Raw genomic sequence first — 26,345 nt, forward strand, 5'->3', positions numbered from 1 at the left:
TAAAATTAATGTGAAATGCTTAAGTGTGATCATACCCAGTGGAGAAATTGATGCATCTATTTTGATAGTTCTAGCTGATGTAAATGCTAGTTTTAACCAGTTCTGTGATAGCTACAATGAAAAAAGAATTATACATATAAACAGTACATAAATACATGTATATACATATCAGACTGACTTAATGTACATGTAGTCAGACAAATGAAAATTCAAACATTATATCTTCATTAATGTAGAAATTCTACAAATTTACAGCCTAGTGATATAGATAGTAAAAGTTCTATGATGAATTTAAAATATGAAGCACTGGTAAAAACTGAAATCTTAAAATTCACATATTTTTGATTGCCAGAGGTAAAAATTAAAATTTATAGGGTCTTATACTCTTGTATGTACAGTGCACATACATTGTACACTGTGCAGTTTGACTTCACAAATACACTGTAAGTGTGACTGCATCTAAATTATACTATTTGATATCATGACGTGCTGTGCTTATATTATGTTACATGTTTGTACATGTATGCCAAAGGACAACATCATCGCATATTTAAAAGTGTGCAACTTTCATAATGTGTGTGTTTTTGTGTATATGTGTGTTTGTGGGGGGGGGGGGGGGGGTACACACAAGGCACTGCATTGCAGTTTGTGACGGACTGTAACAATATAATACATCTTATTGTACATGTTCAAGGTAATTTTACATCGATGTAAAGAATAGTATGTCTGCATGTTAATACCTATGCACATACACACCTTAATGAACAGAAAGGGACCTAGGGAGGTAGTGCGGATCGTCTCAGTTTTCCATGATTTCCCGAAATAACGTCATCATCTTCTCATTAAAAAGATAAACAAGGCCCAGGTCTCTTATTTTATCCCTATTCTCTTTAAAGATTGCCTGATTGTTGGATTTATCCACTGCATATCTCAGCTGCTGTCGCCACGTTTTTAGATGTAAACAACATTCCCTGTCACCGAGTGCAAGCGCTTGGCTGAAGCCGAATGCAGCCAAACGACACAATAAAAAGAGAATTATTTCGAAGACGTGTTGTTACTATATAAGAGAAAATCACTAATGTTTATTTATTTTAACCTGAAAATACAGACATTCATTACAAATTCTCGCAATCATCATTAAATAGCTTTTTTGAGCTCTATTTCCTTATATGGATCTATTAAGGCGGAGCAACTGTCATGACGTCAAACCTCATTATGACCTCATTACCATAATATCTTCATGTGTAGCCTTAACTGTACTGCGTTCTTTTATTTTACACTTTGCATGAACAATATTTACTCTGCCTGATTATATCCACTTTATATGTAAACTATGTAAAGATAGTGAATGAAATATATGGAGATGTAAAGGCATTTTTTTAGAAAATAAAATAAAATAGTGGTAACCGTCTTTGTCTTATGTCTTTTGCACACTAAATGAGATAAGCATTGTACAGCATGGATGAGATAAGTGATCCACTCAGATAAAGGATCTTTTGCACACAATCAATAATTTCTGGGTAATTAACCTTGAATGGAATATATTTAAACTTTATGTTTTTGCCCATGATCATCAGGTGTGATATTACCTTGACTCAAGGTCATATCTCAAATGTATATGAAAGTGATAACAAAACATTAATTTTTGGTCCATTCTGTGAATCTGGAACCATTTAGTGGAATGAATTCTAAAACTAGTACTAGTACTAGACTGTTCGCCCAGATAGGAGATGGACACCCTAAGAAACGAATATAAGTAAAAAAGAAATTACGTAAAAAATGGAAAGTGGCCATATGGAAGAAAAAAAATTATGTCGAGTATTCGAATGACGGTTAAGGAAACCATTATCTGATAATAAATGATATTGATGATAATCTCCCAAAATGATGAAGATTCAAAAAGGTATTCTTGATGCAACTTCATCTTTCGTTTGGTTGTCATAATATACAAGAACTAATCAACAAATTGAATGACCTTCAGTTGGCAAATCATAGTATGAAGAATAATTGGAACATTATATTGATATGAACTGCTGTTCTGATGAGATGCTAGTATAGACAAAAATTACTCAGATACAGGGGTTCTAATGACTTCAGCTATGAATGTCACATACGATGAAACATTTATAAGGAATTCTATATGTTATCTCATTATGTATGAACAATTTTATACCCACTCCATTACATATCGGCATATCTTGTTACCGCAGTTGCCGACATTCTTGTCATTCCATCATTCTGTCTTAGTTTTTTCGGACCTTTTTTGGATATATATTTCACCGTTTTCCGGAATTTTTTGGCTATGCTTGCAGATAATGAGTTGATTTTTTGTATGTTTCTTGATATCTCTTAAAATTGATGACTTTCACTGGATGAAAAAAACAGTTTCCGCATGGCTGAAACACTGCTGAAACTCTGCGGAAACTTAAGCTTACTAATAGTTTCCGCAAAGTTTCAGTACTGAAACTTCAAGTTTCATCAAGTTTCCGCAGTGCGGAAACTTAAGGTGTCCACGAATCCAAATGGTTTCCGCAACTGAAACTTGATGAAACTTGAAGAATATGTAAGGTTTCAGCATAGGTAAACAGTTGATATACATGCAGCATACTATGGTTTCCGCATTGCGGAATCTTGATGAAACTTGAAGTATATGAATGGTTTCAGCGTGCCTAAACATTTGATATACAATTAGTATACTATGGTTTCCGCATTGTGGAAACTTGAAGAAAGTACAATATATATAGTCTCAGCTTCCACATTAGATAAATTAAGAGTTGATATTTTATACTATTTGTCAAGATTCTACTTGGCATTTTTTCATGATGGTAGTTGAAATCTAAAACAAAATTTATTATTTGCTTCTTCAAGCCCTGCCATGAGTGTAGATCATTAATGTAATGTCTTTCATTTATGTAATGTCTTTTCTATTTACAACAGATTGACCATACCTCCTTCACTAAACATAAACTGTCAATTTCAGAAAACAATTCGAACAAATCATATGTTTGGTTTTTTTTTAATTTAATTTCAATAAGATGCATGTCTAATATCATCATGAATATGTAAAAGTAATTGGGATAATAAATGCTTAATTTCACATCAATGGTAGCCAACAAGCATCAAGGTGGATTCCTTTGTCAAATAATCAGTTTGTAGTCCAACATAATCCAACAGAAAAGTCCTTCAGTGGTTGACTTCAGTTCTTGACGACTCGCTTGCACTTATGTTAGCGGTGGCTTTATGTTTTCTGATCTGTGCAACACAACACTGTAGTCTGCATGTATGACCTGTTCCCGTTTCTGTTGACTTTAACATGTCAATGCATAAGTACACCAGAGACGTGGTTTCATCCTTGTAGAAATAATGTCATGTTCAAGTTGGATTGACCTGCTCATCAGCTATTTACCCTATTGAAAATATATAAATATAGTTTAACAGAATCCCTAATTATTATTAAATTTCACAATTTCAGCATTTTTTACTAGAATGATTTTAAATAATCTAAAAATTCATGTGTACTCGCTAGTCTATTAAAGTTGCCTCTTTTAAATTCTAAGGACAATAAAATTAAACTTGAAATTTATTCTGAATGTACATTAGTATATACACACATGTATATGTATATCGATATTACGTGTTATCCCTTTGTTCCAGAGTCTCAGAGTAAATAAAGGATTTCTTTTTTCATTTTACTCACACTTCAAAATATAACCCCCTCTTTTAACCCACAGGCCATGACTCATGATATTTGAATAACATAAATAGGCTTGTTGTTTAATACTTGTTTTTAAAAAATAATTCATATAATTTTAATAGGTAGCTCACAAAGTGTGGTTGACATACTTGCTTTTTTTTTTATCAAAAGGGGTCATTTATTTTATTGAATACATTAGTATGTGTGTGACATAAAACAGAGAATTATGTTTGGACAGCCTTTAAAATGACTTAATATTTCTGTTCATCTCTGAATTTTTTCTCTTTATTCCTATGTCAAATTCTGACCCTCTATTGTGGCCTCAGCCTGGGCCCAGGGAATATGATTTGAATGAAAATGAATCTGCACTCTATAAGTACATGCAGATTTATGTTTTTGAAAATAAAAATTTATATGTTACCCTTAATTATTACCTTTTTTCCAAGATACATGTATTTCTCTTTCAAAGAGGGTGTGGCACTTCATTTAAACATACTTGAATCCCACTGACCAAAGAATGCTTAATTCCAAACATGGTTAAAAAATTTGGACCCCCCACCCACTCTGGCATTAGGTAGGTTATTAAATGTACAAAGGAAAGTAATTTAAAAAATTACTTGGACTCCCTTAGAATACATGGACAAATTCTGTTAATTTGGTAGAAAAATCATACATATAAAGCTTACACAGTAAAGGAAAACAGCCTATCCCCCCCCCCCCCCCCCCCCCCTGCACACTGACACACACTGACAACCATCAGTGTGACTATGAAAGATAATCAATATCAATATAAAAATATCAAAACAAATATTTTGTACTTTAGTCCTTATTCCCTAAATTACAGCAAAATATTAAGTGCTTACTAAGACTTACTTTTTATCAGAAGTATTCTTCATCCTCTTTACGTTTTCAGATGATTTGTTAGGTGGATACTACATGTAGAATCTGAAATGAAAATAGAGTTTACGATAGTACAATAATAATTATTTAAAAGAGCTCAGAAAGGACTTGAAAACCACTTGCATATCCATTTCCTCACACCCTGCATGCAGTTTCATTTACAATGAACTCTGATGGACAGTTGTGACACAGAAAAAAATCTGATGGAAACTCGGAACATTTTAAAATGGACACACTCTAAGTGACAGCCAAATAAAAACATCAATTTAAATGTTCTTGAAATTTTGTGACCGCCAATCTGGGGAGGGTAGGGGTCCACCCAGAATAGGTAGTGCACACACGTGCACACCTGGCCTCAACACTCGGTCACTCAGTAACCATTAGACATGGTTACTGTCCTTGACATAGATCCGTCAAGGATTAAGATATAAGATAATTCCTTTTTCAGTCTTTATTACAGAAATATGTACATTATATACATATGTCAAACTGTGTCTGCTAGCTGCCTGCTCTAGCCCCAACTCCTAACTCTCTTACTGCTAAACTACCACTCCAGCTGCCACACTACTACAACTGAGATTATCTCTTTGTTTTTTTTTTTGTTTGTTTGTTGTTTTTTTTGATAAAATATAATCTCAGCCTTAAGGGGAATTGAATGATTATTATTTTATTTACTCAGGATTGTTTGACATCTTTACAATAGAGTGATGTGGACAGGTAAAGTGTTAATTTCTGTGACACCTATACTGTCTTCAGGGTAACAAAAGATAATTGCACAGGGAATTAACTAAATTGACTTCAAAGACTTCAGAGACTAGATAACAATGTCCAAGACATATATACAAGCCATCTGCTTAACTTTTAAGTATATTTTGTATCAATTAAATGCTAGAATGAATAAAATAGCAAACTGTAGTGTAAAATAGAAATGTAAATCTTGTAATATTAAAATATATTAATTATAAATTATGTAAGACCCCTAACTCTTTGGTTAGTGGCTATAATTTAATCATTTTTTACAATTGGATTTAATTAATATTTATTTATTTTTTAAGTCAAGTGACCTGTAACATCTAAGAGATATGCAATCATACTCTGAGAGTGGGAAAAATTAAATAATTTATACTTTTCCATAAAAGCAAGACTACATACATGTATAAGTTTGTTGAAGATATGTACGCCTTTCCAGATTCAAGATTATAATCTACAGGATAAGGACATGGCCACTTATTTAATTTTCTTTTATTGCATTTTACATCAAGGGCAGATCACTCTATCTGTATAATTAGTCAGAATTAGGAGTCTCTAGTGGCCATTGTTTAGAGCTGACTTAGTAATAGAAATAAGGCAAATGGTAAACAGTTAAAAACATATAGAGTACAAAAATCTAATTCCGTATCAGTCATTCTATCAAGTCAAAAAAAAAAAAGATCATAGAAGTATGTATTACGTCAAATTCATAATGGGTCATATGGCCAATGTGGCCCAGTGGTCAGAGCGACTGCTCCGAATCCACTGTGGTACATGGAGTCTGGTCCTTCAGATGAGACTGTGTTGGTGGCATGGATGAAAAATTATCGAAATGGAGTCTAGGGACGTAATATAACAAACAAACAAATATTATGGATCACTACCTTTAGAGATTGAAAATGGCAATTACATCAGACCACATACTCTATTTATAGAATGCAGAATTTATATTACCCGATAATACTGTTCTGACAGTGTTTTAGATGGTTGTGACTCTACAGTGATTTATGATATATTAAGCAACTGAACCACATTTAAATAGTTCTAGTGAAAATAAAAACATGGTATTTATGATGAACAATTACAAAATCAAGTTTTATGTTACAAAATCAAGTCTAATTGTTTCATAGAAGATCAAAACATGCATATATCTTATGTGTCAGTTTAAAATTACACTTGATCTAAATAAATATCATTTTAAGTTTGATTATTAAAATATTTTCTTATAATCATATACCTTGTAAGACAAGATGCTGATGTATATTGTGCACTTTCAACATGTGTTTAATATATGATCATAGCTTTCGAAACTTTAATAAAATACTTCAACTTGAACATTATGAGGCTTCTGAAAATTATCAAGTCACTTTCATATTATAATCAACTCAGTTTTGTGTTGATAATCTGATAATAGGAAACTTAAGCCCAAAGTCTGCAGGTTCTCAGGAATGTTACTTTCATAACTACAAATAGGCATTACACAGTTACACAGACACACAATACTACATGATACAGTGAGGGTATTATCCCAACATGATCTAATATTTACCATTCTATGTTTTAAAAAAATGACCCCCCTTCCTCCGGAATGCAGCACAGTTTACTACCAATAATTATGACACAATTCAGCAAAAATAAACGTTGGGTTCAGAAACCTATTTCTATGAATTATAATGAATACAATTAGGAATAATAAACACTATACATGCTATAGCTCACCTTTTCTGAAAAAAAATAAGCGTGGGGTCTGATCTTTCGCCTTTCCGAATGAAAAAGTTAACACCGGATATAAGTACATAACGCTATTACAGTCAACCTGCATTTAAAACTCCGGAATACTAAGACACGTTGTAAAGAAAATTTACATGACGTTGTAAAGATTTACATGATGTAAAAGAATACAATAGCATATTTTATTTATCATACGAAATGCATGAAAGATCAATACAATGGTACAAACTGAATGCAGACCTTCTATCAACGATAAATTATACATGACTACCTAAGCTGAGAATGATTTACCAGTAGCTTTTTTTCACAATTATGAAAACTGTACTATGGCCATTTTGAATTTTTGAAACGCGCCATTTCAGCCCAACCTTATTTTTTACAATTTCAGATAATAAACTCAAAAATGAAGGTCATTGTGCTATAGGAAATAGCTACCTGTATCCAATCTGTCATTTGGTATGCTTTTCGTCTATGTAGAATCAAAAGGTCTTCTCATCTAGATATTATTTTTCTTGAGCAAATTCTTTCCTTCGCCATTTTGTCCTTCTTTCTTCTACTGAGAATCTATCCAATGAGCGAGAAGCATACTGGCGCGATACGCCACCTAGTGATTCACCAAAAATGGCCGTCCATTGTTTACATTGAAAATTCAACATAATTTTTGCAGTTTTTTTTGTTTTTTTTTTAAAGAAAGCTTTCACGTTTTAACTGCAAAAGTTCTCTTGAATATCACAGAATTAGCACTTCTGCATGATAATATCAAATTGGGATCGCGGGGGTATACATGTAAAACCTGCTTATGTAAAGTAATTATAGTAGTTGTTGAAACGGAGTGCCCTAAATTTGATAGATAGAAAATCGTGTACTCTCATAAAACACCAAATAAAAAGTCATGAAAAAAAAAAAAACACTGACAGACTGTATTTTCACATTCTCATTATATTTTCAACATTTGAAGTTTAAAATGGTGGCAAACAAGGAATACCACTGATTGCCGATTTCTTTTCGTACAATTTTTTAAAAATATTATCTTTAAATTTTGAAATAGTATATTGAACAAGCAAATATTTTCTGATTCCCGGTAGATTTATACTAGATTGATAGAAAAATATCTAAACGGTTTAGATGATTTTGTTTTCTTTTAATCAACATTAATCAATTAATTACGCTTAAAAAAAATGTTACTCGACATTTTACGCTTGTATGAAACATTTTATATAAAAAATTATATATATTCTTTGTAACAATTTGATGTGTGTGATTTTATGTAAAGTTTTATTTAGTGTGTGCTAGATTATTTTTTTTTAATTTGCCTATTCAGTATTCTTGGTGTCACTAGTAAAGGCTACTGGTGTGTGTATACCATATACAGCTGATGTATATACGCTTGGTCACAGTCCATTGTTCCTCTTAGGTAGAAAAACCTCTCAAATCACATAGAATATACAAAAATACACTAACACAGAAGCAGGTGTCTTTGCGACACGTGTCCTCACCTGTGGCACGTGAAGACAGGTGCCCGTGAGTGAGGTTCAACGTAAATAATTGAAAATATGATCAACTTACACACTGCATGGTATTATAAGATATTTGCTTCTACATTTTAAATCACATACTCATCACATTAGGCTTCTCAATACGAATATAATTAAACACATTGCTAAAAGCTATACCGCGTTTACAGTAATATTGCATTAAGGACAGACGATACAAACAAACTTTTGTCAAAAAATATGAAAATAACAACTTGAGTCATGTTTATATGAGTAAAATGAACAAATTTTACCGGGTAGATTTTAATTTTTTCATTCAAAGTTTCACAATAACGGGATTTGAAGTGAAAAAATTGTAAAGATTAATAAGGATGGTTGCAGAAAGGTAGAATTTTGAACGTCATAGAAGGTTTACAATTTCTTAATATTTTAGAAATTTATTATTTGCATCATTTGCAACAAAAATAGGCCCAAAAATATTATACCAATCCAGGCATCCCTTTTTTGTTTGTATCATCTGTCCTTAAAATCATGTAGGCAAATTTGATAAAAATTAATATGCTGCAAATCCTAAAGAACATTTACATCAAATTTTCTGGACATGTTTTCTCGTATTAAGATTTTTTATGCAGTAAATCCGTGGCCTTCCTTAATTAAATAAATATGAGTGGTTCTATAGGGGAACGGATAAGATTAACGTCTTTTAAATTACGGTTAATTTGTATTCGATCATGAGGACAGAGACACAAATAATGTTAAACATAATGTAATAAGAAAAATGTCTAACTATTGCGCTATATAGTTCTGTCGAACACTAAATATATAGTAAAAAGAGTTTATACATCAAGTTAAATGGATTCCTGTAGTCAGTAGTGTTGTGCTGTTAACAGATTAAATTATTGAAGCATTATCACGTTTATTATTTCATTATCAATGAAAATTAGAAACAAGTAAACAACATCAGTAAGGCACACTTGTCATTATAATCATACAATGACACGTATGTAAGAGCTTCCAAAGTTCCTAAGGTTGTGTGTATTTCTCGACAGGTGGTATCAGAATTATAATTATGAATTTATTTTAGCTAACATGGCGCTTTCTTGTTTCCTGAATTACTATACATATGTTCTTATTTTTTTTAAACACGTTTATTAGATAATACACAAGTGCACGTGTATCTAAACAACTAAATTAAACATAATAATCGACGGTGTAAGAGAGAACTTTTGAAATACATAATTAGTAATATTTCAACATGTATCATGGAACATATGCAGCAAGTTGAAGTCAGATGACGGCAGGGGGAAACGTATATCGCTTCATGTCTGATAACTCTAGGTGCAGTCATCTTGTTATCTCGGATCATGTTGGCTCTGGTAATTATCTGTATTTCATGCAATATGAAGACAAACTATTTATTAAACACGTTTAATTTTGTAAATCTGTTATTGTAAATAGAGGAACCGGGAACTATACCCCCTCCCCAAATATATCACCCCTTGACACAAACGTAATTTTTGTGTACATGATGTATGCTATGAAAAGAATCAATTCCTGAAGGGGGGGGGGGAGGGGGGTTCCGAGTAGGGAACTGTAGAAAATCCTCGCGAGAGGAATTGATTTCGTTTAAAAACATACCATTATTTTTTTTCATTTGCTAAATATCCATTTTTCAATTGAAACAAGAAAATCAAATCTAAACCATTATAAAGTAACAGTACTTATAATTGATATCAATACCGGTATGTATAAGTATACGCAGAGCGGACACAAGTTGTAAACTGAATATGAATTATTAGATTTAATTTAAAAAAAACAAAAAAAACCCTAAATTTTCTTTGCATGCATTAGTAAATAAAAAGGTAACGTTAATTGATTTATCTATTCTTTTAAAAAAAAATTGATGAAAAGAATTTCAGTTTGGTTTCAGCATTGCGGAAAACATAAGGAATCGAAATTAACAGTTTCCGGAACCTGAAACCTCCTGAAACTAATAAGTATTGTTACATTGTCGTTAAATTTAATATCACGCTGGTTTCCATTTTGCGGAAACCATTAGGAAACAAATCTAATAGTTTCAGTATACGGAAACCCTACAGAAACTTACTGAAACTATTATATAGTTTCCGCATTGCGGAAACTATACAGGAAACTTCAACGTCAAGTTTCAGCAAGGTTTCCATATAGTTTCAGTTTTACGGAAACTGGACTTTTCATCCAGTGTTTCAGAACAAATTTGTGTTCGTGTTAATTGACACATTTTAAAGAAAGATATGGCACTTAGAATTTGAAAAATGTCTAATAATTGACCCATTTTTACGAGACCTATGGTCCTTAGACTTAAATAAATCTAGTAATTCACCGTATTCCGGACATGTTTTTGCGATGTCTCTAAATAATGAGCTGACTTTTGGTATGTTTATTCACTACTTCCAGAATAATTATGAGTGTCGTGTTGATTTACTGATTTTAACGAAAGTTATGGCCCTTGGACTTTGAAAATTCTAATACCTTTTTGTTTTCGATACTTTATTTAAAATTTGCTTGTCAGCGGAGGCAATCATGTCACCCTGGTACATCTACTTTACCTCTACTTCGTAATCTGAAACAGTTTTAAGTGACGACCAGAGGCAGTATGTCATTCAAAATGCTAAGACAGCACATATTTACACGCGCTTATAAGGCAATATCACTCTACTAATTGTTTTTCCTGTGGCATTAAAGCTTCTTAAAAAAAAACCCGTCCTTAGTTTCATACAACGAAGTATTATTTACTATTCACGTAGGTACTTACCGACTTAAGTACTTTTTAATTGCCACTTTTCTCGCAGTATAATTTTCTAAAAATCAATGATCTTCACTTATGTAAGAAACGAAATTGGTTGCAATTGTGTACACTAAATAAGATAATATCATACATAAGGAATTAAATGCCTGATTCAACGGCAAAAACATCAAGTCTGTATGATTTATTGATTTGATCTTCGGTAATTTCGAAATACAAAATAGCAGTAATGTGTCCACTATTGTTCTGCATATTGTTTGCCACAACATCAGCACAGTTGCTTACAACAGATAAGAAATTTGAAAATCCACTGACAGTTGTTTGTGCCAACCAGTCATCGGACCAAGAAATGAACAATTTGAGACAGCAGTTGAATCAAGAAACTACAATAAGATTGTCGCTTACGAAACAAGTGTATTCCTTGGTGGATGATATGATAACAATGAAAAAACACATGGCGATAATGGAAGCCAAAGTACAAGAAATGGAGAAGAAAGATGGTGAACTAGATCAGTATTTGAAGATGAACAATACTGACGATGAGATTTCAACGCAGATTAGAAAGATACAGAAAGATCTTCTTAATTTGTCTTCAACTGTGGACGCCGTTTGCAGTGACACCTCTATGGGTCTGTGTTATCTTAATGAAACTTTATAATTAAATCTGTAAATTGTTTGTTTTTTAATTTTAAATATTGTAAGCATATATTTTCAACGAAAATTTGTCATCAGATCTCCGAGAAAATTTTTATGAATATTAACATTATGCCAATCTTAGGACGAAATGACATGGCCCTAGGAACCGGGGAGGGGAATTTTGCCAGTATATTGTTTACTATAGAAAACGTAGCTACTTTATGCGTGTGCCCCTCTTCTTCTTGCTTGGCAGTTCACCTTCCCCCTCTAAAAATGCTTCCTACGAACCTGAATGATTTTTGTTTCCTAAATTGGTCAGTGTTTCCTCTGATACTTACCTATCTAAAAATTATCATCATAATAAAATAACACATGCGTTTTGTAACCGTACTACATGTATTCCGAAATAATTTCTCGATCGGCCTCAATTGTAACAATTGAACCTTTATTATACTATGTCTCTTCTGCAGATAAAAGAGCCGTTGTATTCAATGCAGCCATCAGCAAAACATTAGATCTCCAACGCAACACTCCAGTCAATGTTGTGTATGACACAGTTTTATATCAAATTGGCAATGCCTACAATCCACTGAATGGTTTCTTCACGGCACCCTCTGGTGGTCTTTATGTCTTTTCGTGGACAACTTTGGTTGCAGCTCGTAAAATATTTGATGCAGAACTTTTGGTAAACGGCAAGAGAAAGGGCTTGGGAAACTGTAATAATGAAGGCAATCCAAGCTACGAAAACTGTGCCAACACCATTCCTCTTGTTCTTGAATTGGGAGACGAAGTCAATATACGTACGACTACCGCAAATTACGCCCATGGTTATCATTGGTCAAGCTTCAAAGGTTGGAAAATTTGGTAAAACCAAAACGTTTTTAATTCTCGGAATTATTCATTTGAAAATATTCTGCATATTTTGGACAGATAGTATTTTGCTGACTGAGCATTTCAAAGGAAACTTTTCTTGGGATAGAAAAATATTATAATTTTTTTCCAGTGTTTTCCCAACCTTGTGTCCATCATTCAGATTATTTATAAAGTTTCCTTCCGGAAGAAACAAAGGATTTTACTTGATTGTCTTTTCCTGCATGAATATGTTTAAATGTGTTTCAAAAAATCGTGACCGGGCCATCCATTTCAAACACTTGATTATTATATGCTTGACCCTTAGTTATCGTGTTGCACTGTAACAACCATTAGTGATACAAAATCTTCTTATGATAAAACGTTGTATTAACGGATTCATTTTTGTTTCTTAATGATAAAATCGTAACCATTAATGATTAAATGATTAAACATTCACTAATGATATTTTTTCATTAGAGGTTAAAGATGTTGCACACTAATGATAAAAAAAAATGACTGGAAAAGTACACACACTCTCATCCACTAAGGATAAAGAACAGGACAAGCATAAGTGGATGAATATGAGTTTCGTTAATGATATCATTTTAAGTATTAGCATATAATTGCATTTAAAGTTGATTGAGTGAGGGAGGCAGGAGCATGTGTCTTGTGTACTTTAATTGGAGTTTTCAATGGTATGGCTTTACTATAAATTGATGTACTTAGTTTTTAATGAGTGTATATTGCTAGATAAGTAAGGGAAGTTGACGATTGAAAAGTTACCATTAACGTCTTTTTCTAGTAAAATATCTTAATGTAAATCATAAACGGTACCAATTTTGATGCACCAGATGCGCATTTCGACAAATTATGTCTCTTCAGTGATGCTCAAGCCGAAACTTTGGAAATCCAAAATATTTAAATGAAAAAGATTTGAAAGAGCTGAAAAAGATGCCAAAAAATGAAGCCAAATACCTCGAAGGATCAGAGCTATGCATAAGGGAGATAATCCTTATTTTTGAAATAAATTTCTAAATATTACCACAGGATTTAAATATATATCCATATTTTTAAGCTAGTACCGAAGTACTAGGTTAGTGGGCTGTAGAGACCCTCGGGGACTAACAGTCCACCAGCAGAGGCCTCGACCCAGGGGTCATAATGTAAATCATATACGGTACCAATTTTGATGCACCAGATGCGCATTTCGACAAATTATGTCTCTTCAGTGATGCTCAAGCCGCTGCTGAAAATAACGCTTGAAATCTTGAGTTTTAGGGTTATTGTTCTGAAAAATATATGGTTTATAGCATATAAAATACTTCTTAAAGTTCAGAATGTGACATATTTTGCTCGTTATTTTAAAACTTATCATATAATATAAATTCTCTGGAGGTCTTCTCATATTTTCATATGATCCTTTATGATTTTTTTTTTCAATTTTGTAAAACGTTGCATAATTTGACCCCCCCCCCTTCGTAATTGAATTAGAGAAGAAAGAAATCCATCTATCACAGTCAGATAATGTAATTAAGGTAAATTAAAGGAAAAGTGAAAACAAAAACTGATACTTGTCATGCACAAATGGTTTAACAATTCCTGAATAAAAAGTGGGATTATTTCTGCAATAAGCTTACAACTTTCACAGGTAATCTAATATTATTGATTAGTTTAAACTGAGTAAATTAAAACTTCTTATGTTACACATGCATGTATCTCTACATGGACAAATAAAATGAATTCAGAGTTTACGTAAGAATTGAACACCCCCCCCCCCCCCCCATTTCCTGCTTGTCCAGCCTGAAGTCAAAACAAATTAATTGAATTTAAAATATTAAAAAAACTATTTTAAATAATAAAAAATCAAACTATTATTTCATTAGTATATTCTCATTCCAGAACAATCCTCTTATAAACAGAGCAAAACTTTTCCAGAATATAGTATTAAAAGAATCGAGGATATATCAATACATTCTAGTTATAAAAAAGATCAATTCATCCAAAATGACTTAGAAAAAAAATCAACAATTTCTATATCATTTTTTGGGTATAATAATGATTACGCACATTGAGGTTGACACAATATCTGTATTTGTAGACCACAGATTCCGATCTATTTGTAAAGAGGGTGTACAGACATTTATATATGATTAAATAAAACATTTAACATTGAAAAAGGTATTAAGAGCTATTCCTTGTAACCATTTAAATTTTTCGGCAAGCAAGGTCACCGATTTTGATGAACATTAGCCCATTTTTACAAATAATTTGACACCAAAAACATATATCAAATATTTTTTTCTGTCTCGTTTCTCGTTTGCCATGGTAACAGGTGAAACGATTGATAAATGCTATTTTAGCTACTTTTAATCCTTATTGAATCTTAATAAAAACTAAGAAAATCAGACAAAAAATTACACCTTGCTGCCACTTATACTATAAAGAAGTTATATAGAATATATCTCCAAATAAGTGGTAATCATGGATATATTTGGAGTACATTTTAAATGCTGAAAAATGCTCAATACTCACTAACGATCTATAGGTGTTACATGTACATGATTAATCAACAACACAAGAGAAATAGTAAAAGTATTTGATTGTTGGCGATCTTATTCTAAAAACAGCTCTCACGGTTGTCATAGTAACACGGCGTAGCCACATAAAATTGCTTACTTAGTTTTGGTTTATGCTACTAATGAAAACGGTGAAATTAACTTACAGTGATTGACATCAATAACTAAAATCAGTGAACAGGACAGAGATGGATCAGGTGCATAGGAGGAGTAAGCCTCCGCTGTCGACGGCTCACATCCTCGTGAGCCCTATGTATTAGGTATCAGGTAGACGGAATATATTTTGAAGTCAAATTTAGTAACAAAGGCCTAGCAAATGGTATAAAATATATCAGTTAAAATCCGAACTAATGTAAGGGAGAACAGGGAAATTCACAATTGACAAATATACATTGCTAGGGCCTTGTAACACAGATAGCATAAGGAAAATTGGGATTAATTGCTACATTGTAAAGTAACCATGGAAACAACATACCAGTGGCTTGAAGTGATATTTTTTTGTCTGCTTAAGGAATTTACTTATCTTTCAATAAAAAAAAAATATACGCATTTCACACACCTTGAATTATACTTAAGAAATTAAGTTGAAAATGATATTTTTCCGTTATTTCCCGATCATGACAAGGAGCACACGGCGGGTGTGACCGGTCGGCAGGGGATGCTCACTCCTCCATGGCACCTGATCCCACCTCTGATGTTTGGAGGTCCATGTTTGCTCTGCTCCTATTTTGTATTGTATAATGGACTTTTGAGCTTGAATACTGTTCGTTATCTCCATATATTTCATTGTTAAAGTTTGAGGAAGAAAATGACACTATAACTATTATTACTAAGATTGGGAAATATTCAATATTGTTTAAATTTTTATCACTATCAAAACTTAAGTGATAGTTTCTTGCATCCAGTAGGGATAATGGTAATCAAAATTGAAATTTGGGTTAGTTGCTCTTAAAAACTAACCATAAATGCTTTGGGAATCTACATACAAGGGTGCGTTTCTAAGACAAAAAAATATACTGAAACGCAAAAGAAACGCAACAAGCAGTAATCTACAAACATTTGAATTTTTTATCTAATGATTTTCAAAAATGAATACAGTAAGGTAAAACTCGATTTAAAAACATCAGAAGTTTGATAAAATGTTAAATGATTATCTTTTAACTTTAGAAAGTAACACATGAATGTTAAAGCACCCCCAACCCGCCCATTCAGTTACAGCGTGCAAGACTGCCATGTGCAACAGTTGCAGCTTGATTTCTGCGATGCGATAGCTTCATCAATCTCGAGATCTGAGCGAAATAAATATTATTTGCCATTTTTAAATGCCTGTTTTTCAGATAATGAGGTAGAATTTTCTCTAGCCTAGCGCAGTGTAGTAACCCTTGGACGTCCGGTCCAAGGACTGTCATTCATGCTAGTGATACGTAAGAGCCTGTTGAGGCGTAATGTGGTGCATATTTGCATCTGCAACTCTCCAGCGCCTTTATTTTGAGATGTTCCAGCTAGAGCAATAGAAATGCGTAGTTACGTCATTTTAGGAAGTCTTGGCATCGCTTACGGTAAAGAAAGGAGAAATTATTTTTCGTAACATTGCTGCATTACTTATGATGAACAGATACAAATCCTTAAAACTCCATATTTTGGATAAATGTTTTGTTAAATATGCCATTTTTGATTTCTGTTAAGCGGACCTCAAACTTAACTTCCGGTAATGGTATGAAAATCATTCAATCGTTAAATTACCGATATTTACAAAGTTGAAGATGTTCTTAATTTTTAGATACAAAATTATATCCTATATATAATAGTTCCCCCTAAAATAGGATTTTGCGTTTCTTTTGTGTTTCAGGATATTTTTTTAGCCTTTTATACAATTTTTTTCTTATAATTCTCCTAACAAGGCTTTATTTAAGAATGTGGAAATTAGCTTTTGAATTTGCCTTTGAAAATTGATCATCAGTTATATAGAAACGTACTCTTGAAAAAGACAGGATCAGATTAAAATATACAGAGAGTAAATTTGAAATCCTTTGCGGTATTAAAACCATAACAAACATTCAAACCAATGAGAAAATATTACATTTCTTCCTTTGAATATGTTAGAGGGGTCTTTCTCTATTACTTGGTTGCATTAATTTTAAAACTATAATTTCTTTTATTTTTGATTGTATGACTTTATAAAAATGATTCAATAAAATTTTTAAATTTGAATAATTTGTTTCCATAGTAACATATGTAATAGTATATTTTCCAAATATATTTATCATGCATTTACGACATCAAGCTTAAGTCTTCAACTGTGACTGTCACTTTTCTACATTGTTGCAAACGTTAATGATGTGACTCTGGACATATTAAAAATGCCATATTTCGACTTTTGATGTCATGGTTACCAGGACACATAGCAACCAATTTTTTTTTTCTGATTTGAGTTTACAGTATCAAAGACTTTATCATAGAGTTTGGAGAAATGTTGAGACTATGCGTGCCATAGCTACGATATAAAAGTTCAAGTCATTACAGAGAATGGATTTTAAAATTTTTTGAACAAACATGTCCTTATATACATAAAACTATCTACTGTTTAAAAAATAACTATACAATTTTTGTACTCTCCAAATTAAAATTGATGACCTTTGGAAGGAAGGATATTGGGTGAAGTTGTATCCGTTATATAAAATTAATACATCGTAAATTAGAAAGCCCTGATTATACGACAAAAGATATCTTGTCTGTATGATATATGTGCTTGATCTTTGTAGATTTCGATTTTTAAAATGGCAGCATTGCACCAACTGTTGTTCAGCACATTAGTTGCCACAACAATATCGCTATCGCTAACAACAGATCAGAAATCTGAAATTCCATTGATGGTTGTTTGTGCCAACCAGTCATCGGACCAAGAAATGAACAATTTGAGACAACAGTTGAATCAAGAAACTGTAATAAGGTTATCACTCACAAAACAAATGTATTCCTTGGTGGATGATATGATAACAATGAAAAAACACATGACGAAAATGGAAGCCAAAGTACAAGAAATGGAAAAGAAAGAGGATGATCTTCAACGTGCGAATCAAAGATTGCAGAGTGAACTAGACCAGCTTTTGAAGATGAATGATACTGATGATGAGACGTCAACACAAATTGGAAGGACACAACAAGATCTCTGTAATTGGAGTTCAAGTGTGGACGTTGTTTGTAATGGAACAAATACAGGTTTGTTTTACGGGTTATCACCATAAAGTTTTAAAATTAACCCAAATATAAATTGTAAATTCTCTTTTGAATATTGCCAACATGTATTTACAACAATAATTACAGTACGTCATTGACTCGCTGTGAAGAACTAATTTATGATTAGTTATTCATATATACTAATACTAATCAACACATAAAACAATGGTTCTTGTGTCTTGAATTGATATTTTTTTTATCTTTATTCAGAAAAATGCTATTACTATTATATAAATATTGCATGTAGTTGAGTGTAACATTGAAAATTTTCACTCCAAGAAAACCATTGTTAACCGAGGCACAGCCGAGATTGACAATGGTTTTCGAGGGGTGAAACTTTTCAATGTTACACTCAACTACATGACATTGTAATATTTATTATATTATACAATGTTTCATACAAATACACTTCAAAGTGAACCTTGCGCGCATAAATTCTGCATAGTCGATATTTCACCCTTCGTCAAGCAATGTTGACTGTTGCTACGCTGGAGGGCGTGGCTTCATTACTCAGCTGGTAATAGTGTTTTCTAACAAATGTTTCTCGACGAATCAGATTCAACTTATTTACATGAAAGTATAATATATTCTAATTACGAATGATTGTTAAGCATTCAAACCAGTACAGTCACAATTTCATCAGAAAATCTTGGTTTCAGCAATTAATCTGTCAATATATCCGATTATGTTTTACTTTCAGCTTTAACAAAAAGTGGAGGTGCAATTTATACACGGTGGGGAAGAAATGAATGTCCAGAAAATGAAACGGAACTTGTTTATCAAGGTATATGTAGCACATTCACCAAACAATTCTAGACATCTGCACCTTTATGAAAAGAATGAAACAATAGACAAAATTATTTAATATGAAATACTGTATAGGGGGAAAATAACTCGCGGTGTTAATATTCGCTATATTCACGGTATTAATAAATCCGTGAATTCAAGAAACAGTGAATAAGTTTTACATAATTTATTAAACCTCAATGTTTTATATGGAAATTTGAAAATAGACTACGATAGGCATATATACATGTACATACAATGATACATGGTCATTCATTAATTACCGAGAAGTACTTGCCATTCAATGATCTTAATTATCACGCTTTACTTTAATTCAAATAAGCAGTTAATAACCTGTTATTGTTAAAAAGCTGTTTTAATAGATACATGTTTCATCAATCAAAACATATGGGTCATGGGTTTTGATTACGCGTGCGTAACGTTATAACGTGTATTTGTTACCTGCATTAGTATAATGCGTATTAGTTTTTATGGAAATTTTTGATTGAAAACACATCATTCGAATAACTATCGAACTTGCTGAAGATATGGAAGGATATTATTACGTCTACCTACATTAATACATTTATTAGCGTCCAGTGGTTTTTTTTTCGCTGCGATGTGTATACCTTCGTAAAGATGTGTACACATGCACTCATCATAAAAGCATATAGGGAAGTCATTTGACATTCATAGTCCAAAAATTTTAATAACGGCACTTGTTTTGATTAATCATCAGTTAACTACTAAATCTAACCATTTTATATAAACCTACCCTGTTCGTGAAGTGAATACATAACGCTGATAGAAGTCAGCTATATGGATTACACGGATAAAGACAAGGGAGGTAGCTTTTATTATACACAGATTCCGCGAATTCAACAAACCGCGATCGTGTCCGATTAGAGAAAAACGTGAAAATTACAACCCGTGAAATTAATCCCCTATACAGTAATCTAACTCGCGGTAACAAACTGTTGTTGTTTATATTTTAAATCCTTCATTAAATCCCGTTTTTATTAGCCAAGTGAACCCACAGTGGGAGTAAGCACGTTAATGGTAAATTTAAGACACTTTCACAGAAAGAAAATACGAATTATCAAAATTTATTACGTTTACCCCTTTATCTCGTGGATATCACTCATTGGATATTTTTTCATATCCCACTGCTGTGACGTCACAATTAGGTTTGTGTGAATAGATGAAGCAAAGTTATGTGGATTCATAAATAAAAACAGTGTGAAACATTGATAGGAATGATAAAACATGTGATGAAAAGAATCTCCCATAATTTGTGGTTGGATATGATTTTTATCCAACTCGTTGGATAAAAATCATATCCAACCACAAATCATGGGTGATCATATATATGTATTTCAGACCTATAGAGAAAAAATTTCAAGAAGAGATTTTTTTTCTTATTAATAAGTATTGTATCAAAAAACATTAGTACTGTAATGACGATATTGTACTGAGAAATATGGAGGTAACGAACGGTATTCAAGCTCAAAGTCCACTTAAACAATACAAGTCGGGAGTAGAGCAAACACAGACCTCCAAACACATCAGAGGTGGGATCAGGTGCCATGGAGGAGTGAGCATCCTCTGCCAACATGTCACACCCGCCGTGTGCTCCTTGTTATGATCGAGAAAAAAAGAAAAATCAGTATACAATTGAGGATGAAAATAATGGCCTATCAATTAGTATTAAAAACGTCAGTCAGCATATGACTTAATGATAGATTGTATTTGCTGACAATGTCATTGTATCGACTATAAAAACGCAATGGTGACTTCAAACGAGGTTACAAGTTGAATATTTAAACTCAATGTAGAGAATTTGAGCTGGTCTATAATCTTGATATCACGTATAATTTAAGGGACCGAACCCTTAAATTGAAGATATTTAAAGTAGATGAAATACGATCATAATAATCTATTGAAATAAAATGCGTATTCTTCTTCTTACTTTTAGGCTTTGTAGGAGGTAGCTTTTTCTCACATCGCGGTGGCTCGGTTAATTATGCTTGTTTACCGTACGATCCCACTTGGGGCAAGTACAATGACGTCTTGAATAACGACAATCAGAATCTACATGCTGTCGAGTACGCGGGAAATAGTATTAATATCTCTGGAACTCCATTTGATGAACAACTACGAGGACATGGCGTCCCTTGCGCTGTTTGTCGGAGCACCAAGCGAAGATCAGTTTTAAGAATTCCAGGACGAAATAAATGTTACAATAGTTGGCACTTGGAATATGCTGGTTATCTCATGGCTGATAAATTCACCCACGAGTCTGCAACCGAGTATGCATGCGTAGATGAACGACCAGAAAAGACCAAGACAGGTCCCGTTTCCAAGGGAGGTAAATACTTCTATCCGGTAGAAGCACATTGTGGTTTTTCCCTACAGTGTCCACCATACGTTCATGGACGAGAAATTACCTGTGCGATTTGTACAAAATAGGAGGCCACTTTAATTCTGTAGTTAAGTTAGAGGATTGAGCTGTAATTTGAGGTTTTTTTTAACTTTCCGACATAGCGTTTGTTTGGATTGTATCTAAAGTTCTGTTCTTTATATAAAAAAATAAAATAAACATTTTTCCCATTCTCTACACAGCCGAACAGAGCAGGGGAGTTTCAATAAGCTGAATTCATAGTATTTCAGACTAGAAATGCTATTTTCGACGGTTGTGGAGAATTTTTTTTGTTTTGGAAATAGTAAAAAAAATTGTGGTTGAAACAAACAGTTAATGTGGCACTTTTGATGTGGTAGCCAAATTTTATAGAGATATAAATCGAAAAATGTAGGTACTTTTTTGTGAGAAATAAATATAGACTTTAAACTTTTGTCCTCCCATCTTTTTTTTTTCACTTTGGTTGTGAGCTACGATCTGCAGTTAAATTCATAGTTATACATGCTTCTTAGTATTGCAATGCCACTCTACTAATTCTATTCCAGTTCCATTAAAGTGAGTTTAAAACTTAAAAGAAATCCTTGGTTTCATACAATGAATTATGGTTTTATTGCTCATACAGATACTTGACGATATAAGTGCTTTTAAATTGCCAATTGTCTCGTGGTATAACTTTCGATAATTTTCACTTAGATGGAAAAAAATTGGTTGCAATTGTACCCACTGATTATAAAAAAGATAGCTATAACGTGCATAAAGACAGACCTGATTTAACGACAAAAAACATCTTTCCCGAGCTACGCAGTACAGTTAAGGTGCCAAATGGAAATATTGGCGAATTTTTTAGATAGAAAATACATTCTTTACAAGGATGGACGTTTCTTTTTAGGACTTTACTATTATTGGACAAATGTAATGTGGTTGAAAACTACATATTGAGGACGATTAGATTTCTTATTTAGACTTGTCACGTGATGTGGCAGTCACGTGATTTTAGCAAATATACCTGAAGTATTGAGGTCATCTATAAATTCTAATATTGCAAGGGCATAACCAAGTTAAAAATCTAAGTTTAACATATAATTATTTTTAACACTCTTTGTAGTTTGTGAAAAGTGCTGCGAACCTATATAGATTCTACTATCTAATTGCTAAAATTACATTTGTTAGACCGTATGTTGAATATTTTGCTGGTCAAGTATATTAAATATAGATATAATTAATTCATTTGCAAGATTTCACCAGGTTCGCAGCACTTTTCAAATATCTTCATACCTCTTGAGTTTATGTGTGAAAGCTTGTCATAATCCATTGAGGGTATGCCCTTGCAATATATCGATTTATTACGACCCTTCAATTACCCTTCAATGAATCTGCATACAAATGTACGACAGTATCGTTTGTCTAGGGAATGTACGGGAAGTACATGAATAAAATCATAAAATAGACATCGCATCTAAGTTAATGGCCTCTTAAATATCTATAATTTATATTTTATTTGATTACAAAATACATTTTTCATTGTATAAATATAACTTGATCCGCCTCTCACTGCATACAAACTGCGTCAAATTTTACGATATGACGTCACATTGACAAGTGCATTGTGATCTGTGAATTGTTTATATATTGCTCTGTGGGATTTAACCAACGACAATAATGCATGCACTAGTTAGTATTGATGTAGTTTAAAGCTATTAAACAGTTTAAAATAGCAAATCATTTCATTTTGTGTGATGTCATAGTAAGCTTTTCCCTTATTATTTTGGCCCCGCCTCCTTCCTGCAGCCTTAACTGTGCTGCGTATTGATTGGTTCAATCTTTGTTCGTCCCTAACCGGTGAAACCGGAGGGGACTTAAGGTTTCCTCTGAGTCTGTCCGTCCGTCTGTCCGTCCGTCTGTCTGTCTGTCTGTCCCTCTGTCTGTCTGTCAGTCTGTCCCACTTGGTTTTCCGCACTTTTCTTCTAAACGCTTGCAGATATTGAGCTGATTTTTGGTATGTGAGTGTATCTTGATGAGTTACAGATCAAGTTTGCATTTCGTTCCGCTTCAATGATTTTTGACGGAATTACGACCTTCTCAATTTTTTAGGGTTTTCCGCACTTTTTTTCTAAACGCTTGCAGATATTGAGCTGATTTCTGGTATGTGACTTTACCTTGATGAGTTATTGATCAAGTTTTTATTTCATTCCGCTTCATTGATTTTTGACGGAATTATGGCATTTTCAATTTTTAACGGGATCCAGATTACACTTGCTGGTAGGGGACTAGTATTGCTAATGCAATACTCTCAGAATGCTTGTTTCATCGGTTATGACCCGCTTTGCGCTTTGGTAAAGCGTTTGCTCCAGAGTCGAGGAGTAAGGATGTGGTCTTTACGTCGCGGGTTCGAATCCCACTACCAGACGTGGAGACCGGTCCTTCTAATGAGACCGTATAAACCGAGGTCCCGTGCCACAGTAGGTGCTAGCACGAAAAAAATTCCTCATTGCTCAAAGTGTAAGTGTCGAGTACAGGTCTAAATTTGCAGCCCTCCACCGGCAAGTGGTGGCGTCTCAATATGAGTGAAAAAATCTCGAATTGACGTTAAAAACAAACATCAATTGTTAATTGTTTTTTCTTTATTTTTCATTCAGAAAATTGTGATTACCACTTTAAAATTATGTATGATTCTTAACATTGCAAGCGTAGCATTCGGAAATATTATCTTTATCATGTTTATTTAGTGTTTGGAACCGTTTTTGATCCGTCAATGGTTACCAAGAAACGTTATTCTGGGTCTGTTTTGCAGATAAAAGAGCAGTCGTATTCAATGCAGCCATCCGAAAAGTGTTGCATCTGCAACGTAACTCTCCAATCAATGTTGTGTATGACACAGTTTGTATCAAATTGGGAACGTGTATAATCCACAGATTGGTTTCTTTACAGCGCCCTCTGGTGCTCTTTATATATTTTCGTGGACAACTTTAGTGCAGCTAATAAGATATTTGATACAGAACTTTTGGTAAACGGTCAAAGAAAGGCTTAGGGCTTAGGAAACTGTAACAAAGAAAGGGAATCCTGGCCACGAAAAGTGTGCTAACACTATTCCTGTTGTTATAGAATTTAGAGACGAAGTTAATATACGTACAACTACTGCAAATTATGCCCATGGAGATCATTCGTCAAGCTTCAAAGGGTGGAAAGTTTGGTAAAACCAACACATAATATGTTTTCACAATTTAATGACGTTGAATTTAAGCATGTTTTGCATTGGATGAATAAGATTTTGCTGACTGAGCATTTCAGGTGAAAATGTTCTCGGGTATCAGACTATGCCACTTTAATTCGGTAAGATTTTTTCTGATAACTATTGTGTCATGATCTGGACTCAAGGTCATATCTCAAAGATCAAGGTCACATAGTGATGACCATGGATATAAATGGTATAGGAGAGGCCTTCATTTTGTATGCTTTTTTTTCTACTTTTCTGATTTTTCTTACACAAAAAATTCATTGTGTTGCTGAGTGTTAATGTTAATTAATATTCGTTGGTACATTTATCTCAACATGATTTCTATTGAAAATAATTTCTTCCTGACTGACAATATTTATCTCGTCTCATTATATCTACTTTATACTTATAGTTAAAATATGCAAAGATTGCAACTGAAAGGCAATTTTTGTTGAGTTTGTCCTACATTTGTGAAAGATTTAACATTGCCTATAACTTTTGAAGTGTTGGTGATAAGGCATTCATATTTCACTTATGTATTTCTCTTGACAAGACCTCTCCTTTGGTACCAACATTTTTTGACCGCATGACCTTGACTTTGGAGCACTACCTACTTTTTTAAAAACTTTAACCTTGTCCTTATTTTCTGTATGATAAGACTAAGGATTTCATATTTCACACATTTATCCCTTGTAACAAGACCTTTCCTAGGGTACCAAAACTTTGGAACTCTTGATCTTGGAGTTTGACCTATATTTGAAAAACATTAACCTTGACCTTAAGCTGCGATAAAGGGCATCAGTGTTTCACAGACACATCTTGTTTATATTGTGATGGTATAACCTTCAGAAATTATCTAATTATGTATTTAACTTCTGTATACAAAACACGCTTTATACATCAATATCATTCATTGCATGCATATTATATATGTATATCTCTACACCTCAGATTACTGTCTTTATACCAGACGACAAACGTGCCTTTATGATTAAAACAAACATGCTTCTTGAGAACTGCATCTTAAGCAACCATTTAAAATGTATTTTTCGAAAATTCGCTCTTTTCTGTGTCAGTTTTGTTTCTTAAAACTGCTATCTACAACAGCTTCTCAGTCTTCTACAACATACTTCTATTCTGATATGATTCCCCCTGCAACAAAAGTCTGAGAGATGAGTTGATAAAATCAAGAAACTGTAAAAGGATTGTTGCTTGTGAAACATGTTTATGATAAAAGTACTAAGAAATAGCAATGATGAAAACTGAAATAGA

The 26,345-nt window shown here is 33.0% G+C and overlaps 3 protein-coding genes across 3 annotated transcripts in view; all 3 read left to right on the forward strand.

Annotated features, from left to right (window-relative positions):
• LOC133204042 (coiled-coil domain-containing protein 158-like) overlaps positions 1-26,345 on the forward strand; it is a 128,013-nt gene that overhangs the window by 21,091 nt on the left and 80,577 nt on the right. The window lies entirely within an intron of this gene.
• LOC133203846 (uncharacterized) lies at positions 11,568-13,209 on the forward strand. Its single transcript, XM_061339648.1, has 2 exons — positions 11,568-11,982; positions 12,460-13,209. The coding sequence occupies exons 1-2, from the start codon at positions 11,583-11,585 to the stop codon at positions 12,855-12,857; spliced, it is 798 nt and encodes a 265-aa protein (XP_061195632.1). The 5' UTR covers positions 11,568-11,582; the 3' UTR covers positions 12,858-13,209.
• On the forward strand, positions 18,163-22,288 carry LOC133203854 (uncharacterized). Its single transcript, XM_061339655.1, has 3 exons — positions 18,163-18,636; positions 19,355-19,438; positions 21,416-22,288. Exons 1-3 carry the CDS (start codon positions 18,195-18,197, stop codon positions 21,907-21,909), a joined length of 1,020 nt encoding a protein of 339 aa, XP_061195639.1. The 5' UTR covers positions 18,163-18,194; the 3' UTR covers positions 21,910-22,288.

The sequence above is a fragment of the Saccostrea echinata genome, unplaced genomic scaffold (genome assembly GCF_033153115.1).
Source record: "Saccostrea echinata isolate AGI-Se365-2 ecotype Australia unplaced genomic scaffold, CSIRO_AGI_Sech_v1 ptg000052l, whole genome shotgun sequence".
NCBI lineage: Eukaryota > Metazoa > Mollusca > Bivalvia > Ostreida > Ostreidae > Saccostrea > Saccostrea echinata.

What these genes read in the sequence shown, in the direction of transcription:
- LOC133203846 (XM_061339648.1), top strand. Translation starts at nt 11,583, where the DNA reads ATGTGTCCACTATTGTTCTGCATATTGTTTGCCACAACATCAGCACAG. An exon ending in TTGCAGTGACACCTCTATGG is followed by an intron (nt 11,983 to 12,459) that starts GTCTGTGTTATC and finishes TCTCTTCTGCAG; the next exon opens with ATAAAAGAGCCGTTGTATTC.
- LOC133203854 (XM_061339655.1), top strand. Translation starts at nt 18,195, where the DNA reads ATGGCAGCATTGCACCAACTGTTGTTCAGCACATTAGTTGCCACAACA. An exon ending in TTGTAATGGAACAAATACAG is followed by an intron (nt 18,637 to 19,354) that starts GTTTGTTTTACG and finishes TTTTACTTTCAG; the next exon opens with CTTTAACAAAAAGTGGAGGT. An exon ending in AACGGAACTTGTTTATCAAG is followed by an intron (nt 19,439 to 21,415) that starts GTATATGTAGCA and finishes TCTTACTTTTAG; the next exon opens with GCTTTGTAGGAGGTAGCTTT.